The 18671-nt window shown below is 44.5% G+C and overlaps 1 protein-coding gene across 1 annotated transcript; it reads left to right on the top strand.

Annotated features, from left to right (window-relative positions):
* The first annotated feature begins 2923 nt into the window (after window positions 1–2923).
* Window positions 2924–17344, top strand: LOC129863467 (ras-related protein Rab-39B-like). Its single transcript, XM_055935490.1, has 3 exons — window positions 2924–3273; window positions 4050–4276; window positions 13258–17344. The coding sequence occupies exons 2-3, from the start codon at window positions 4062–4064 to the stop codon at window positions 13682–13684; spliced, it is 642 nt and encodes a 213-aa protein (XP_055791465.1). The 5' UTR covers window positions 2924–3273; window positions 4050–4061; the 3' UTR covers window positions 13685–17344.
* The last annotated feature ends 1327 nt before the right edge of the window (window positions 17345–18671 follow it).

The following is an 18671-nucleotide window of genomic DNA, read 5'->3' as shown; positions in this document are numbered from 1 at the left end:
ATCTCAAGGCCATCAGACTGTTAAACAGCCATCACTAACATTGAGTGGCTGCTGCCAACATACAGACTCAATCTCTAGCCACGTTAATAATTAATAATTGGATGTAATAAATGCATCACTAGTCACTTAAACAATGAAACTTTATATAATGTTTACATACCCTACATTACTCATCTCATATGTATATACTGTACTTTATACCATCTACTGCATCTTGCCATTGCCGGTTGGCCATCGCTCATCCATATATTTATATATACATATTCTTAATCAATCCTTTACACTTGTGTGTATAAGGTAGATCTTGTGATATTGTTAGATGACTTGTTAGATATTACTGCACGGTCGGAACTAGAAGCACAAGCATTTTGCTACACTCGCATTAACATCTGCTAACCATGTGTATGTGAGCAATAACATCTACTAACCATGTGTATGTGAGCAATAACATCTACTAACCATGTGTATGTGACCATTAACATCTGCTAACCATGTGTATGTGACCAATAACATCTGCTAACCATGTGTATGTGAGCAATAACATCTACTAACCATGTGTATGTGAGCAATAACATTTGATTTGATGTGATTAGAATAATAGTGAAGACATCAAAACTATGAAATAACACATATGGAATCATGTAGTAACCAAAAAAGTGTTAAACCCTTTGCCTTGATGACAGTTTATCTCAACCAGCTTCATGAGGTAGTCACCTGGAAGGCATTTCAATTAACAGGTGTACCTTGTTAAAAGCTAATTTGTGGAATTCCTTTCCTTCTTAACGCATTTGAGCAAATCAGTCGTGCTGTGACAAGGTATGGGTGGTATACAGAAGATAGCCCTATTTGGTAAAAATCCATATTATGGCAAGAACAGCTCAAATAAGCAAAGAGAAACAACAGTCCATCATTACCTTAAGACATGAAGGTCAGTCAATGTGGAATATTTCAAGAACTTTGAACATTTCTTCAAGTGCATCTGCAAAAACCATCAAGCACTATGATGAAACTGGCTCTCATGAAGGACCACCACAGGAATGGAAGACCCCGAGTTACCTCTGCTGCAGAGGATAAGTTCATTAGAGTTACCAGCCTCAGAAATTGTAGCCCAAATAAATGCTTCACAGAGTTCAAGAAACAGACACATCTCAACATCAACTGTTCAGAGGAGACTGCGTGAATCAGGCCGTCATGCTCGAATTCCTTCAAAGAAACCACTACTTAAGGACACCAATAAGAAGAAGAGACTTGCTTGGGCCAAGAAACACGAGCAATGAACATTAGACCGGTGGAAATCTGCCCTTTGGTCTGATGAGTCCAAATTGGAGATTTTTGGTTCCATCCGCTGTGTCTTTGTGAGACGCAGAGTAGGTTAAACGGATGATCCTCCGCATGTGTGGTTCCCACTGTGAAGCATGGAGGAGGTGTGATGTATGGGGATGCTTCGCTGGTGACACTGTCAGTGATTTATTTAGAATTCAAGGCACACTTAACCAGCATGGCTACCACAGCATTCTGTACTGATACGCCATCCCATCTGGTTTGCTCTTTTTCAACAGGACAATTACCCAAAACACACCTCCAGGCTGTGTAAGGGCTATTTGACCAAGGAGAGTGCTGCATCGGATGACCTGGCCTCCACAATCACCCGACCTCAACCCAATTGAGATGGTTTGAGATGAGTTGAACCGCAGAGTGAAGGAAAAGCAGCCAACAAGTGCTCAGCATATGTGTGAACTCCTTCAAGACTGTTGGAAAAGCATTCCTCATGAAGCTGGTTGAGAAAATGCCAAGAGTGGTCAAAGCTGCCATCAAGGCAAAGGGTTTGTTCAGCACTTTTTTGGTTACTACATTATTCCAAATGTGTTATTTAATAGTTTTGATGTCTTCACTATTATTCTACAATGTAGAAAATAGTACAAATCAAGAATGAATAGGTGTGTCTTTGAATGAGTAGGTGTGTCCAAACTTTTGACTGGTACTGGATATAGATATATGTTATATGGATATATGTTATAGGTCTACTCGGTAGCTCTGCAACACGTCCGCAATGAGTTTCTGGCCCTCCAGTCACCTCGAGACCAGTGTGCTTTCTACCCGATGTCGGATGTCATAATAAACATAGTTGTTGTTTTTTACTGCCAAGCCACACTCATTCTCTTGTATCCTGCAGCCTACTGTAGACCTAACTCAGAGCATGATTCACACCCTAGCTATTTTGATCGTTCAGGTGGTTACACAGTCTAACATCTGCTTCAAACTCACACTCTCAAACACGTAGATCCCCTGAACGCAGCTCACTCTCCAGATCCCAATCACCTAAATGCTAATCACCTGTTCACACACCTGTATGTCATTATCACACACTATTTAGTTCAGTTCCCTGGACGTATTGTTTGTGACACACTTCTATTCGGAGTGCTGGTTTTCCCCTGTAATGTAATCCTTCAGTGTATGATAGTTTTGGCCTGCCTCACTAACAATGCCTTTTGCCTATTCCCTGCCTGTACTTTAGCTTATTGGATTTCCTGTTATAAACCTATTGCCTGATCTCCCGGATGACGTTACTAGCCTTTTCCTTGCTTGTACTGTTGCCTTTTTGGACCCCCTGTGTATGACCTTCTGCCTGCTGCTGGGCCCAGCTACCTGCCTCCTCCTGTGGTCCTTTATCAATAAACACCTGCTGCGCCCTGCACTTGGAACCAGCTCTATGTCTCCCCTGGTGTTCATGACACACAGTTGTCATCCTTTTTTTTCTCCCACAAAGACATTCCGTTTATGTCAGGTATGATAACCCGAATCTGATCTTCATGGGACTCAATTTAAATGCCCATTTGTAGCACCCAATGTAGTGCCCTCTGAGGCATAGAGATGTTTACTGCGTTGATGTGTGAGTTCTTACGGTAATGGTGCTGATGAGGAATGAGTAATGCTATGTGATGCTGTTGTTACTGCCATTTCATCAGCGGATTTTCACAAACATCTCCATCTTTAAACATGAAATTGCTATGAAATTAAACCATCGACAAGTTGTAAGGACGGCCATTAGCCAATTTTACATCAAACTCGCCATCACAGTAACAGTTCCCTGTGTAGAATAAAATAATACAAAAGGATACTAGGACAAGTCTTATTTGCGTATCACTGCTTGGGGTAAATCAGTGTTTGACTAGGCCTCCTGAGATCACTGTTTCAGAGAGCATCTTCGATATACGCGATTTCTCAAGATCATGGGGTTTGCTATTTCCAGCCGTTGATCGCTCATCTAACAAGGTAATTAATAGCACATAAATTAGTACACGACCATGTTCTAAAATGTATTATGGATTAATATGCCATTGCCACAGATAATACCGTTGTAAATCGATTTTAGATTAAGACTATTGTCTACGAAGAGCAGAAAGAAGATAAGTTAAATGTGTTTTAAATGTTAGGACTCGTTCAGATTTATGTAGCCCATAACTAATACGTTTTTTTTTTTTGCAATGGTGAAATTAGTATTCAATACGTAGCCTATTGTTTGTCCATAAAAATGTGCATAACTGCCCTTTTAATTGTGTTTTTAAGAAAAACGGTTTTTATGTCAACACATATTATTGCACTTGATCGGCTTTGCTATGCAACAACTGTGTATCCACATGTGAGCTGAATATGCGAGTGTTGTTTTTTAAGAGCTGTCTGTGCATTTACCAGGAAAGAGGAGAGGCCTTTCCCTCGTAATGTAGGGCAGGCAGATACGTTTTTCAAGAAAAAGCAAATAAACCGTGCGCTGTGGGCTATTGAGCTTTTAAAGTAGGGCAAACAATCAAGCCGGCTTTCGATGTTGTGCGCGGTTCTGCGGACACATCCTCACTAATAGGTTTTAAAAATATAGGCAGGCCTACCACACAGAACTACATTTGTAAAAAATAGCCCGATAAAGATATCACTGATAGTGGATTGGATAGCCTACCCTTAGGGCCAAAACAAGTGTTAAGTTATTTGATTAGATGTAGACGGGTCATGCCCATGATTTACTAATCGTCAAATGTATCATTTTTTCCCCATAGATTCTATGAGAGATGGAAGCGATATGGCTGTACCAGTTTCGACTCATCGTCATTGGGGACTCGACAGTAGGAAAGTCGTGCCTGATCCGGCGATTCACAGAGGGACGCTTTGCGCATGTGTCCGACCCCACAGTAGGTGTAGACTTCTTCTCACGCCTAGTGGAGATAGAACCAGGCAAACGCATTAAACTTCAAATCTGGGACACAGCCGGACAAGAGCGATTCAGGTGACACTTTTTAGATTTTTTTTTTATCTTCCATTGTAAAGACCACACATTTTGTGAAATAAATCACAATTATTTTTTTTATAGTCATCTGTAATTATTATTACACTGCCAGTCAAAAGTTTTTGAACATCTACTCATTCAATGGTTTTTCTTTATTTTTACTATTTTCTAAATTGTAACGCTTTTCCAACAATCTTGAAGGAGTTCCCACATATGCTGAGCACTTGTTGGCTGCTTTTCCTTCACTCTGCGGTCCGACTCCTTCCAAACCATCTCAATTTGGTTGAAGTCGGGGGATTGTGGAGGCCAGGTCATCTGATGCCGCACTCCATCACTCTTCTTCTTGGTTAAATAGCCCTTAAACAGCCTAGAGGTGTGTTGGGTCATTGTCCTGTTGAAAAACAAATGACAGTCCTACTAAGCCCAAAACCAGATGGGATGGCGCATCGCTGCAGAATGCTGTGATAGCCATTCTGGTTAAATGTGCCTTAAATTCTAAATAAATCACAGACAGTGTCACCAGCAAAGCACACACACACACGTGTCCTTTAGTAGTGGTTTCTTTGCAGCAATTTGACCATGAAGGCTTGATTCACAGAGTCTCCTCTGAACAATTGACGTTGAGATGTGTCTGTTACTTGAACTCTGTGAAGCATTTATTTGGGCTGCAATTTCTGAGGCTGGTAACTCTAATGAACTTATCCTCTGCAGCAGAGGTAACTCTGGGTCTTCCATTCCTGTGGTGGTCCTTCATGAGAGCCAGTTTCATCATAGCGCTTGATGGTTTTTGCGGGTGCACTTGAAGAAATGTTCAAAGTTCTTGAAATATTCCACATTGACTGACCTTCATGTCTTAAAGTAATGATGGACTGTTGTTTCTCTTTGCTTATTTGAGCTGTTCTTGTCATAATATGGACTTTTACCAAATATGGCTATCTTCTATATACCCCCACCCACCTTGTCACAGCACAACTGATTGGCTCAAACACATTAAGGATGAAAGAAATTGCACCAATTAACTTTTAAGAAGGCACAACTGTTAATTGAAATGCATTCCAAGTGACTACCTCATGAAGCTGGTTGAGCGAATGCCAAGAGTGTGCAAAGCTGTCAAGGCAAAGGGTGGCTATTTGAAGAATCTCAAATATAAAATATATTTTGATTTGTTTAACACTTTTTTGGTTACTACATGATTCCATATGTGTTATTTCATAGTTTTGATGTCTTCAAGATTATTCTTGTCACGCCATGATCTGTTTCACCTGTCCTTGTGCTTGTCTCCACCCTCCATGTGTCGCCCATCTTCCCAATTATCCCCTGTGTATTTATACCTGTGTTCTCTGCTGTTGTCAGTTCATCTTGTTCGTTCAAGCTTACCAGCGTTTTTCCTGTCAGCTCCTATCGTTTCCCAGCCTCTCTTTGCTAGTCCTCCCGGTTTTGACATTTGCCTGTCCTGACCCTGTACCCGCCCGCCTGACCTCTCTGCCTGAGCCTGTCTGCCGTCCTGTACCTTTGTTCCACCTCTGAATTACTGAACCCTGCCTGACCCTGAGTCCGCCTGCCGTCCTGCCGTCCCGTCCAGGATTTCCGACCCCTGCCTGCCTTGACCTGTTTTTGCCTGCCCCTGTTGCTACAATAAATAGTGTTACTTTGACAGTCTGCATCTGGGTCTTACCTTGATTCCTGATAATTCTACAATGTAGAAAATAGTAAAAATAAAGAAAAACCCTTGAATGAGTAGGTGTTAAAAAACTTTGACCGGTAGTGTATAACAATATATAATTTTATCTATAATTTGTCTCATCACACTATTTTCCAAAGAAGGTCACAGTAGCCTCAACAGCACTCTGTAGGGTAGCACCATGGTGTAGCTGGAAGACAGCTAGCTTCCGTCCTCCTCTGGGTACATTGACTTCAATACAAAACCAAGGAGGGTCATGGTTCTCACCCCCTTCCATAGACTTACACAGTAATTATGACAACTTCTGGAGGACGTCCTCCAGCCTATCAAAGCTCTTGCAGCATGAACTGACAGGTTGCCCACCCATTCAAAGGATCAAATAATGAATTTAGTACTGAAAGCATAAGCTACAGCTAGCTAGCACTGCCATGTATAACATGTGGTGAGTACTCGACTCAAAGAGAGGGAAAGACAATAGTTGAACAGTTTAACAAATTAAGTTCTTACAAAATTAAAAAGCAAGAGAGAAATAGTGAGAGTCATTTTTTTCACTTTCAGTTTCTATCATGTTTCAGGTATAACCCAGATGCAGACAGTGTCGAAGGAACCAACGTTTATTTCTAATACAGGGCCAGGCAAATGACAGTTCAAAGGCAGGCAGGGGTTAATTATCCAGAGAGGGTGCAAAGGGTCCAGAAGGGCAGGGAGTCTCAGGGTCAGGGCAGGCAGTGGTCAATAATCCAGTGAGGTGGGGCAAGATACAGAAGGGCAGGAAACAGGAGACAAGGGGCTGTGAGACATGGGTTTAACTCTGGACACATGAAAGGGGGGATGTATATGGATGGTACGGGGCAACAGAAGACAAACAGCAGAGGGGCTAATAACCTTGGCGATGGGAAAAGGGCCGATAAATCGGGGGGAGAGTTTGTGGGATTCCACCCGGAGGGGCAGATCCTGGGTGGACAGCCATACCTTCTGCACGAGATGATACCGTGGAGCGGGGGTCCAGTGGTGATCCGCTTGTGGTCAATACCTGGAGGTGGTCTTGAGGAAGGACCGACCAGGCTCTCCTCCAGGTACGACGACAGCAGCGGACAAACATCTTGGCCGAAGGTATGCTTACCTCTTCTTCCTGCTCAAGGAAGAGCGGGGGCTGATACCCCAGAGAACATTCAAAAGGTGATAGGCCCGTGGCAGAGCAGGGAAGGGTGTTGCAGGTGTATTCGACCCACACAAGCTGCTGGCACCAGGTGGTGGGGTTGGCGGAAACCAGGCAGCGCAGAGTAGTCTCAAGATCTTGGTTGGCTCACTCCGACTGGCCGTTGGACTGGGAGTGGAACCCGGAGGACAGGCTGGCCGATGACCCAATGAGGGTGCAGAACGCCTTCCAGAACCAGGATGAGAACTGAGGACCCCGTTCGGAGACCATGTCAACTGGCAGTCCATGGATCCGGAAGACATGCTGCACCATGAGCTTTGCCATCTCTTTGGTAGAGGGTAGCTTGGGGAGAGGAATGAAGTGGGAGGCTTTGGAAAACCGATCCACAATGGTCAGGATGGCGGTGTTGCCATCAGATGGGGGGAGACCCGTGATAAAGTCCAGGGAGATGTGAGACCAGGGACGGTGAGGGACAGGCAGAGTTTGGAGGAGACCAGCCGGAGCTTGCCGAGGAGTCTTGTTCTGTGCACAGACCGTGCAAGCGGCGAAGAATGCGAGACGTCAGGAACACTTGTAACGCCACCTAACTTGTAACGCGTTGTCTCACAAAAGCCAGGGTCTGACAGGAGCCCGGGTGACAGGCAAGCATCGCGTCAGGAACAAACATCCGGTTATCTGGACCCCCCCCCCCCCCTAGGGTTCGGCTGGGAACGCTGCGCCTCACGAACATGCTTCTCTATTCCCCAGCTGAGCGCCGTCGCCAGGCACGAGGTGGGAAGGACGCTCTCAGGTTCCGGGGTAGTAGTCGTGGGGCTATAGCGGCGTGACAGCGCAGCCGGTAGGAGAGGGAGAAGTTGAACCGGGTGAACAGTAGGTCCCACCTAACCTGCCTGGAATTGAGGCGCTTGTCGGTGTGGAGATATTCCAGGTTCTTGTGGTCGGTCCACACAATGAATGGATGTTCCAACGCCATCTTCACCGCGAGAAGCTCACGATTCCCCACATCATAGTTCCTCGCCATGCCGTTGAGGCGGTCAGAGAATAAGGCGCAGGGATGTAACCTGAGGTCCAGGGCAGACCCCTGGGACAGGACCGCCCCCACTCCGACATCCAAAACATCGGCCTCCACCACGAACTGGCGGGACGGGTCAGGATGAACCAAGATGGAAGCTGTGGTGAAGTGGTGTTTGAGATCCCGGAATGCCAGGTCAGCAGCTGGAGACCAAGTGAACGAAACCTTGGGAGAGGTGAGGGGGGAAGTCAGGGTGCTGTAGCCCAGGATAAAGCGGCGATAAAAGTTGGTGAATCCCAGGAAACGCTGCAACTGTACTCTGGATGTAGGTTGGGGCCAATCCACCACCGCTCTCACCTTCCCGGAACCCATCTGTTTCACTTACTTAGCTAGTAATGCAGCTAACTAGTTTAGCCTACTGAATCACTCTGCTCAAACAGAGGGATGCTATGTTAGCTAGCTGGCTATGACTTTCCAACACCACGCGGAAACTATTCCAAGTCAAAGTAAGCTTTTGGTATTACTAATTTATTGCCACCGGGGCCCGCCTTGTAACTGCTAACTGACTGTACACTAACGTTACTGCATGATTGTATCGGTTTACTAACGCATTAGTTAAATTAGCTATGCTGACTAGGACGTTACTTTAGCTAATATGGTGACAACGATGAAGGCTGTTTATAGAGGTTTGTCTTGGAAAGTGTTTTTCACCTGGTCACATACAGCTGATTTGTTGTGCATTGAAGTCCACAAGCGACAACGTGGCTGATATGAGTGAACTCTGTTTACGTGTGATCAGGGGTGTATTCATACTGAAGATTCTGTTAAAACGTTTGTTAAACAGAAGCAAACGGAAGAAAACGGGGATAAACATACCTGAATTTGTCCGATAGAAACTCTAATTTGCAACTGTTGGACTAATGATTACACCCTATATCAGCTATATGCAGGCAAGAGTGTGCAAGGTGGTATGAATGTCACTCACCTCAAATTTGTCTCTCAACCTGTGTGCACATACATTGTAAACTTTCATTAACTCGCTAGGTTGTAGGAACCTCATGATGGGAACAGGGAAAATTTGAGTATCATGTAGTAGCCAAAACCTATCGCTGTTATATTGATTGGGTGAATGGAATATGAATGAGAGTCATCCAATATGCTGTAATAGAAATAAGGCCATGCTCATAAATTCTTTAAAAAAAATAATAATAATAGCACTGACCTCCACTGTTCTCCATGTCACATCCTCTGTTTAAACAGCACTGACCTCCACTGTTCTCCATGTCACATCCTCTGTTTAAACATCACTGACCTCCTCTGTTCTCCATGTCACATCCTCTGTTTAAACAGCACTGACCTCCACTGTTCTCCATGTCACATCCTCTGTTTAAACAACACTGACCTCCACTGTTCTCCATGTCACATCCTCTGTTTAAACAACACTGACCTCCTCTGTTCTCCATGTCACATCCTCTGTTTAAACAGCACTGACCTCCACTGTTCTCCATGTCACATCCTCTGTATAAACAGCACTGACCTCCACTGTTCTCCATGTCACATCCTCTGTTTAAACAGCACTGACCTCCTCTGTTCTCCATGTCACATCCTCTGTTTAAACAGCACTGACCTCCACTGTTCTCATGTCACCTCCTCTGTTTAAACAGCACTGACCTCCTCTGTTCTCCATGTCACATCCTCTGTTTAAACAGCACTGACCTCCTCTGTTCTCCATGTCACATCCTCTGTTTAAACAGCACTGACCTCCACTGTTCTCCATGTCACCTCCTCTGTTTAAACAGCACTGACCTCCTCTGTTCTCCATGTCACATCCTCTGTTTAAACAGCACTGACCTCCTCTGTTCTCCATGTCACATCCTCTGTTTAAACAGCACTGACCTCCTCTGTTCTCCATGTCACATCCTCTGTTTAAACAGCACTGACCTCCACTGTTCTCCATGTCACCTCCTCTGTTTAAACAGCACTGACCTCCTCTGTTCTCCATGTCACATCCTCTGTTTAAACAGCACTGACCTCCACTGTTCTCCATGTCACATCCTCTGTTTAAACAGCACTGACCTCCTCTGTTCTCCATGTCACATCCTCTGTTTAAACAGCACTGACCTCCTCTGTTCTCCATGTCACACCCTCTGTTTAAACATCACTGACCTCTGTTCTCCATGTCACATCCTCTGTTTAAACAGCACTGACCTCCTCTGTTCTCCATGTCACATCCTCTGTTTAAACATCACTGACCTCCTCTGTTCTCCATGTCACATCCTCTGTTTAAACATCACTGACCTCCTCTGTTCTCCATGTCACATCCTCTGTTTAAACAGCACTGACCTCCACTGTTCTCCATGTCACATCCTCTGTTTAAACAGCACTGACCTCCACTGTTCTCCATGTCACATCCTCTGTTTAAACATCACTGACCTCCACTGTTCTCCATGTCACATCCTCTGTTTAAACATCACTGACCTCCTCTGTTCTCCATGTCACATCCTCTGTTTAAACAGCACTGACCTACACTGTTCTCCATGTCACATCCTCTGTTTAAACAGCACTGACCTCCACTGTTCTCCATGTCACATCCTCTGTTTAAACAGCACTGACCTCCTCTGTTCTCCATGTCACATCCTCTGTTTAAACAGCACTGACCTCCACTGTTCTCCATGTCACCTCCTCTGTTTAAACAGCACTGACCTCCTCTGTTCTCCATGTCACATCCTCTGTATAAACAGCACTGACCTCCACTGTTCTCCATGTCACATCCTCTGTTTAAACAGCACTGACCTCCTCTGTTCTCCATGTCACATCCTCTGTTTAAACAGCACTGACCTCCTCTGTTCTCCATGTCACATCCTCTGTTTAAACAGCACTGACCTCCTCTGTTCTCCATGTCACATCCTCTGTTTAAACAGCACTGACCTCCACTGTTCTCCATGTCACATCCTCTGTTTAAACAGCACTGACCTCCTCTGTTCTCCATGTCACACCCTCTGTTTAAACATCACTGACCTCTGTTCTCCATGTCACATCCTCTGTTTAAACAGCACTGACCTCCTCTGTTCTCCATGTCACATCCTCTGTTTAAACATCACTGACCTCCTCTGTTCTCCATGTCACATCCTCTGTTTAAACATCACTGACCTCCTCTGTTCTCCATGTCACATCCTCTGTTTAAACAGCACTGACCTCCACTGTTCTCCATGTCACATCCTCTGTTTAAACAGCACTGACCTCCACTGTTCTCCATGTCACATCCTCTGTTTAAACAGCACTGACCTTCACTGTTCTCCATGTCACATCCTCTGTTTAAACATCACTGACCTCCTCTGTTCTCCATGTCACATCCTCTGTTTAAACAGCACTGACCTACACTGTTCTCCATGTCACATCCTCTGTTTAAACAGCACTGACCTCCACTGTTCTCCATGTCACATCCTCTGTTTAAACATCACTGACCTCCACTGTTCTCCATGTCACATCCTCTGTTTAAACAGCACTGACCTCCTCTGTTCTCCATGTCACATCCTCTGTTTAAACAGCACTGACCTCCTCTGTTCTCCATGTCACATCCTCTGTTTAAACAGCACTGACCTCCACTGTTCTCCATGTCACATCCTCTGTTTAAACAGCACTGACCTCCTCTGTTCTCCATGTCACATCCTCTGTTTAAACAGCACTGACCTCCACTGTTCTCATGTCACCTCCTCCGTTTAAACAGCACTGACCTCCTCTGTTCTCCATGTCACATCCTCTGTTTAAACAGCACTGACCTCCTCTGTTCTCCATGTCACATCCTCTGTTTAAACAGCACTGACCTCCACTGTTCTCCATGTCACCTCCTCTGTTTAAACAGCACTGACCTCCTCTGTTCTCCATGTCACATCCTCTGTTTAAACAGCACTGACCTCCTCTGTTCTCCATGTCACATCCTCTGTTTAAACAGCACTGACCTCCTCTGTTCTCCATGTCACATCCTCTGTTTAAACAGCACTGACCTCCACTGTTCTCCATGTCACCTCCTCTGTTTAAACAGCACTGACCTCCTCTGTTCTCCATGTCACATCTTCTGTTTAAACAGCACTGACCTCCACTGTTCTCCATGTCACATCCTCTGTTTAAACAGCACTGACCTCCTCTGTTCTCCATGTCACATCCTCTGTTTAAACATCACTGACCTCCTCTGTTCTCCATGTCACATCCTCTGTTTAAACATCACTGACCTCCTCTGTTCTCCATGTCACATCCTCTGTTTAAACATCACTGACCTCCTCTGTTCTCCATGTCACATCCTCTGTTTAAACATCACTGACCTCCTCTGTTCTCCATGTCACATCCTCTGTTTAAACAGCACTGACCTCCACTGTTCTCCATGTCACATCCTCTGTTTAAACAGCACTGACCTCCACTGTTCTCCATGTCACATCCTCTGTTTAAACATCACTGACCTCCTCTGTTCTCCATGTCACATCCTCTGTTTAAACAGCACTGACCTCCTCTGTTCTCCATGTCACATCCTCTGTTTAAACAGCACTGACCTCCTCTGTTCTCCATGTCACATCCTCTGTTTAAACATCACTGACCTCCTCTGTTCTCCATGTCACATCCTCTGTTTAAACAGCACTGACCTCCACTGTTCTCCATGTCACATCCTCTGTTTAAACAGCACTGACCTCCACTGTTCTCCATGTCACATCCTCTGTTTAAACAGCACTGACCTCCACTGTTCTCCATGTCACCTCCTCTGTTTAAACAGCACTGACCTCCTCTGTTCTCCATGTCACATCCTCTGTTTAAACAGCACTGACCTCCACTGTTCTCCATGTCACCTCCTCTGTTTAAACAGCACTGACCTCCTCTGTTCTCCATGTCACATCCTCTGTTTAAACAGCACTGACCTCCACTGTTCTCCATGTCACAGTCTCAGTTTAACCATTTGTCTCCGAGACAGTCTCCGCCAGGAATTTACGACCTGAGATAACAGAACAGTAGGAGAGAGTGAGAAGCCATGATCTATATACAGAAAGGGCCACGTCATGACAACATGTTATATTTTTTTCAGTGTATTTACCATTTATCTAAATGCTGTCCCTCTTCTTTGCTTATCCTCTCACCCTCTCTAGGTCTATTACCAGGGCTTATTACCGTAACTCTGTTGGGGGGCTGCTGCTGTTCGACATCACCAACCGTCGCTCCTTCCAGAATGTGCATGAGTGGCTGGAGGAGGCCCGGAGTCACGTCCAGCCTCACAGCATTGTCTTTCTGTTGGTGGGCCACAAGTGCGACCTGGAGCCCCAGAGGCAGGTGAGCCAGCAGGAGGCTGAGAAGCTGGCAGGTACCTATGGCATGCGCTACGTGGAGACATCGGCTCGCGACGCCATCAACGTGGAAAAGGCCTTCACTGAGCTAACGCGGGACATCTTCGAGCTCGTGAAGAGCGGTGACATCAACATCCAGGAGGGTTGGGAGGGGGTGAAGAGTGGCTTGGTGCCCAACGTGGTGCACTCCTCAGAAGAGGTCACCAAGAGCGGCCGCCGGTGCCTCTGCTGATTAGCCTGTCTGTCTAGTTGGCTTCACTCTTCCCAGCCCATGCAGTCCTGTTATATTATGTCCCACTAGCTCGCAATCTTGTCACATATATAGCTCTCTCACTCCCATTCTGACTACTGGAAGGCCATTTCTGCTCTAGTCTACCACTGAATAAAACATGAATACAGCTACTTTCCACAGTAACCTTCCTGGCATCTGTCTTACCTGTTACAGGCACTTGAAAGACAAGAAATGGCCTGTTTTATGATTTTGTTGTCCTCCCTGTATTTATGCTTCATCTTGTGCCCCATATAAGGAACACACCTCAAACTTTACACGTCTGTTCTGTGTTCTGGAGTCTGGAGAGCTCACACAACTTTCAGGGGGGGGGTTCAATACAAGGGGAAAACACCAGATCTATCACAGCTTATTCCACCTTGTCTATGGAAAGAGCCAGTACACTGAGGAAAGCGTGTGTTGTATTGCTGGCTGTGTGCAATGCCTCCTCTGCTTTTGGTGTGAGACTGATGGCACCACCAGACACATGAACAACCAAGAACACTATAGTGTATTGCCATCATCCTTTTCATCACAGATGGAACCAAAGCTTGCGTGGACTGAATCAGTTCTACATGAGTATCAGCAGGGAATTTGTACAGTTGAGTGTTGGGTAGGCTGCACTGTGAGATGCCTAACATCAATGTTTTTCATTTGCCATTTTCTTCATCGTTGCTCATATTAAATGCACAGTTGGGGACACAAGGTACTGTATAAGATATCACCTTTTTTAACTACCCTGGCCATCCACCATAATCGTTAGAGAATGCGTCCCATGAGAAAGACATTGTATATACTCCATTGGCTTTAACAGTAAGCCCACCCCTTAAACATTGACATCTACACAACGATAGCGCCTCCTGATGTTATGAACACCAAGCTTTAAATGGGGTCAGCTGTTCTAGAGTCGTTTTTTTATTTAGTTTATTAATACCTGCATACTGTAGGGTCGTATGCTTGTAGTTTTAACATGATCCTAAGCAACATTCCACAGGTGTCCAATATTTCTTCCCAGACTATTGCACTCAGACCTGTGCTTTATCTAACCGTTATATCTTCCAACCACAACCTTTAGTACCTCTAAAATGTATTTTTTCTCAATGCCAGTTTCCACCCTCCCCATTGAACTTTTTGGGTTAGATATGATCCCATTTGCTGCCAGGTCCATGTCCATATACAACGTTAATGCAAGCAGACCATATCTGAGAGCAATTTAAAGAGCCTCCTAGGTTCAAAGTATCTATGCAGCAGGAAACTAACCATTTGCTCAAAAACAAAGCTATAACATGTATTAATCGACCTGAATTTTACTCTCCTTCAGGGTTCAATACTGCATGTGTATAGTTGCATTTTATCCATTTGTAAATAGCCTGGGTGTTCTGGATCAATTTCTCATCTCATTTCTAGAACATGAAATGTCATAATGGTGTGATAGAAATGGGAAATTCCATGACTTTCAATATTTGTAGGAGATGCAGTGCATTTGGAAAGTATTCAAGACCCCTTGACTTTTTCCCAATTTTTTTACGTTTCAGCTTGTAGTGTCATACCCAAGAAGAATCAAGGCTGTAATCGCTGCCAAAGGTTCTTCAACAAAGTACTGAGTAAAGGGTCTGAATATCAGTTTGGGCACACCTACTCATTCAAGGCTTTTTATTTATTTTTACTATTTTCTACATTGTAGAATAATAGTGAAGACATCAAAACTATGTAATAACACATATGGAATCATGTAGTAACCAAAAAAGTGTTAAACAAACAAAAATATATTTTAGATTCTTCAAAGTAGCCACCCTTTGCCTTGATGACAGCTTTGCACACTCTTGGCATTCTCTCAACCAGCTTCACCTGGAATGATATTCCAACATTCTTGAAGAAGTTCCCACATATGCTGAGCACTTGTTGGCTGCTTTTCCTTCACTCTGTGGTCCAACTCATCCCAAACCATCTCAATTTGGTTGAGGTCGGTTGATTGTTGAGGCCAGAATGTTGATGCAGCACTCCATCACTCTCCTTGGTCAAATAGCCCTTACACAGCCTGGAGGTGTGTTGGGTCATTTTCCTGTTGAAAAACAAATTATAGTCCTACTAAGCGCAAACCAGATGGTATGGCGTATTGCTGCAGAATGTTGTGGTAGCCATGCTGGTTAAGTGTGCCTTGAATTCTAAATAAATCACTGACAGTGTCACCAGCAGAGCACACACACACCATAACACCTCCTCCTCCATGCTTCACGGTGGGAACCACACATGCGGAGATAATCCATTCACCTTCTTTGCATCAGACTAAAGGGCAGATTTCCACCAGTCTAATGTCTATTGCTCATGTTTCTTGACCCAAACAAGCCTCTTCTTATTATTGGTGTCCTTTAGTAGTGGTTTCTTTGCAGCAATTCGACCACGAAGACCTGATTCATGCAGTCTCCTCTGAACAGTTGATGTTGAGATGTGTCTGTTTCTTGAACTCTGTGAAGCATTTATTTGGGCTACAATTTCTGAGGCTGGTAACTCTAATGAACTTATCCTCTGCAGCAGAAGTAACTCTGGGTCTTCCTTTCCTGTGGCGGTCCCCATGAGAGCCAGTTTCATCATAGCGCTTGATGGTTTTTGCGGCTGCACTTAAAGAAACTTTCAATGTTCTTGAAATGTTCCGCATTGACTGAACTTCATGTCTTTAGGTATTGCTGTCGTTTCTCTTTGCTTGTTTGAGCTGTTCTTGTCATAATATGGACTTGGTGTTTAACCAAATAGGGCTATCTTCTGTATACCACCCCTACCTTGTCACAACTGATTGGCTCAAACGCATTAAGGAAAGAATTTGCACAATTTTCCAAAAACCTGTTTCTGCTTTGTCTTGTGTGTAGATTGATGAGGGAAAAAACCTATTGAATCTATTTTAAAATAAGACTAACGTAACAAAATGTAGAAAAAGTCAAGGGCTCTGAAAACTTTCTGAATGCACTGTATCTTACAACAACTGGAGTGTTGCTCTGTTCAGGGTAATAAGATAGTTTGGTTTCCCCTCTTTCACTTAAGTCACACCCTCTGATTATGAAAGGAGAGAGATCCCTGGGGAAGTCCACAGCCTTTAGAGAGACATCCGTTACCTACATATTATACATGCGTATTGAGCCTCCATGTGCCAGACACATGTGAATACCCTCCCCACCACAGGTGGCTGGTGGCATCTTAATTGCGAAGGACGGGCTCATAGTCATGGCTGGAACGGAATAAATGGAATGGTATCGAACAAATGAAACGTGTTTTCCATGTGGTTCATACCATTCCATTAATTTCATTCCAGCCATTATTATGAGCTGTCCTCCCCTCAGCAGCCTCCTGTACTCCCCACCTATGTCGTTGAATGGACTCTCCTGACTGTATTCTCTGCTAGGCCAGGTACCAGATCAGCTGCTGAATTCACAACACTGGCGCTAAACCAACTTTGTTTTTCATTCTAAACCATTGAACGACTGTGATATAGGAATGTAGAGAGAACAATCTTATCATATTTCATGTTCTCTTGCTATACTCCTGTCATGCAGAGGTTTGAAATGGCTATGAATCACGTCTTGATAAATCTAGTGAGAGCTAAGATGTATTCCAATTAAATTGTGACTTGTAGATGTCATTTCTTTTTTGAAACAAACGTAAAGCAGACCATGTTTCTTTAGCGGTGTGTAGGTTTGGAGTGCAGAGCACAAGGGCAGGTTCGATGTCTCCTATGCTTGTAAGAAATAAACATTTGATCTCAGCAAAGGCATGGTCAATATTCCAGTGCTCTATGATGCCCATCCAAAATACATGTGCTCAGTGTTAGTTGCCTTTGCATGCACACACATACTCCAATTCATTTCAAAATATTCCCCCAGCCTGGAAAAACACTGTTTATTCAACAAGCAGTTGAAAGAAATTGATATTCCGAAGGTTAAACTGGATGTACACTCTATATAAAAATAAGTATGTGGACACCCCTTCAAATTAGTGGATTCAGCTATTTCAGCCACACCCGTTGCTGACAGGTGTAGAAAATCAAGCACACAGCCATGCAATCTCCATAGACAAACATTGGCAGTAGAATGGCCTTACTGAAGAGCTCAGTGACTTTCAACGTGGCACCGTCATAGGATGCCACCTTTCCAACAAGTCAGTTCATCAAATTTCTGCCGTGCTAGAGCAGTCCCGGTCAACTGCTGCTATTGTGAGGTGGAAACGTCTCGGAACAACAACAGCTTAACCCCGAAGTGGTAGGCCACACAAGCTCACAGAAAGGGACTGCCGAGTGCTGAAGTGTGTTGCACGTAAAAAATTGTCTGTCCTCGGTTTCAACACTCACTACTGAGTTCCAAACTGCCTCTGAAAGCAATGTTAGCACAAGAACTGTTCGTCGGGAGCTTCATGAAATGGTTTTCCATGGCCGAGGAGCCGCAGACAAGCCTAAGATCACCATGCGCAATGCCAAGTGTCGGCTAGTGTGGTGTAAAGCTCACCACCATTGGACTCTGTAGCAGTGAAAATGTGTTCTCTGGAGTGATGAATCATGCTTCACCATCTGGCAGTCCGACGGACAAATCTGGGTTTGGCGGATGCCAGGAGAACGCTACCTGCCACAATGCATAGTGCCAACTGTAAAGTTTGATGGAGGAGGAATAATGGTCTGGGGATGCTTTTCATGGATCTGGCTAGGCCCCTTAGATTCAGGGAAGGGAAATCTTAATGCTACAGCAAACAATAACATTCTAGACGATTCTGTGCTTCCAACTTTGTGGCAACAGTTTGGGGAAGGCCCTTTTCTGTTTCAGCAAGACAATGCCCCTGTGCATAAAGCGAGGTCCATAGAGAAATTGTTTGTCAAGATCGGTGTGTAAGAATTTGACTGGCCTGCACAGAGCCCTGACCTCAACCCCATTGAACACTTTTGGGATGAATTAGAACGCTGACTGCAAGCCAG

The sequence above is a fragment of the Salvelinus fontinalis genome, chromosome 10 (assembly GCF_029448725.1).
Source record: "Salvelinus fontinalis isolate EN_2023a chromosome 10, ASM2944872v1, whole genome shotgun sequence".
Lineage (NCBI taxonomy): Eukaryota > Metazoa > Chordata > Actinopteri > Salmoniformes > Salmonidae > Salvelinus > Salvelinus fontinalis.
This window is presented reverse-complemented; position numbering and strand designations above follow the sequence as displayed.

Bases quoted from the DNA above. Each gene is read 5' to 3' on its own strand.
- LOC129863467 (XM_055935490.1), top strand. From the start codon at position 4,062: ATGGAAGCGATATGGCTGTACCAGTTTCGACTCATCGTCATTGGGGAC. The intron at 4,277-13,257 runs GTGACACTTTTT...CACCCTCTCTAG, and splicing joins GCCGGACAAGAGCGATTCAG to GTCTATTACCAGGGCTTATT.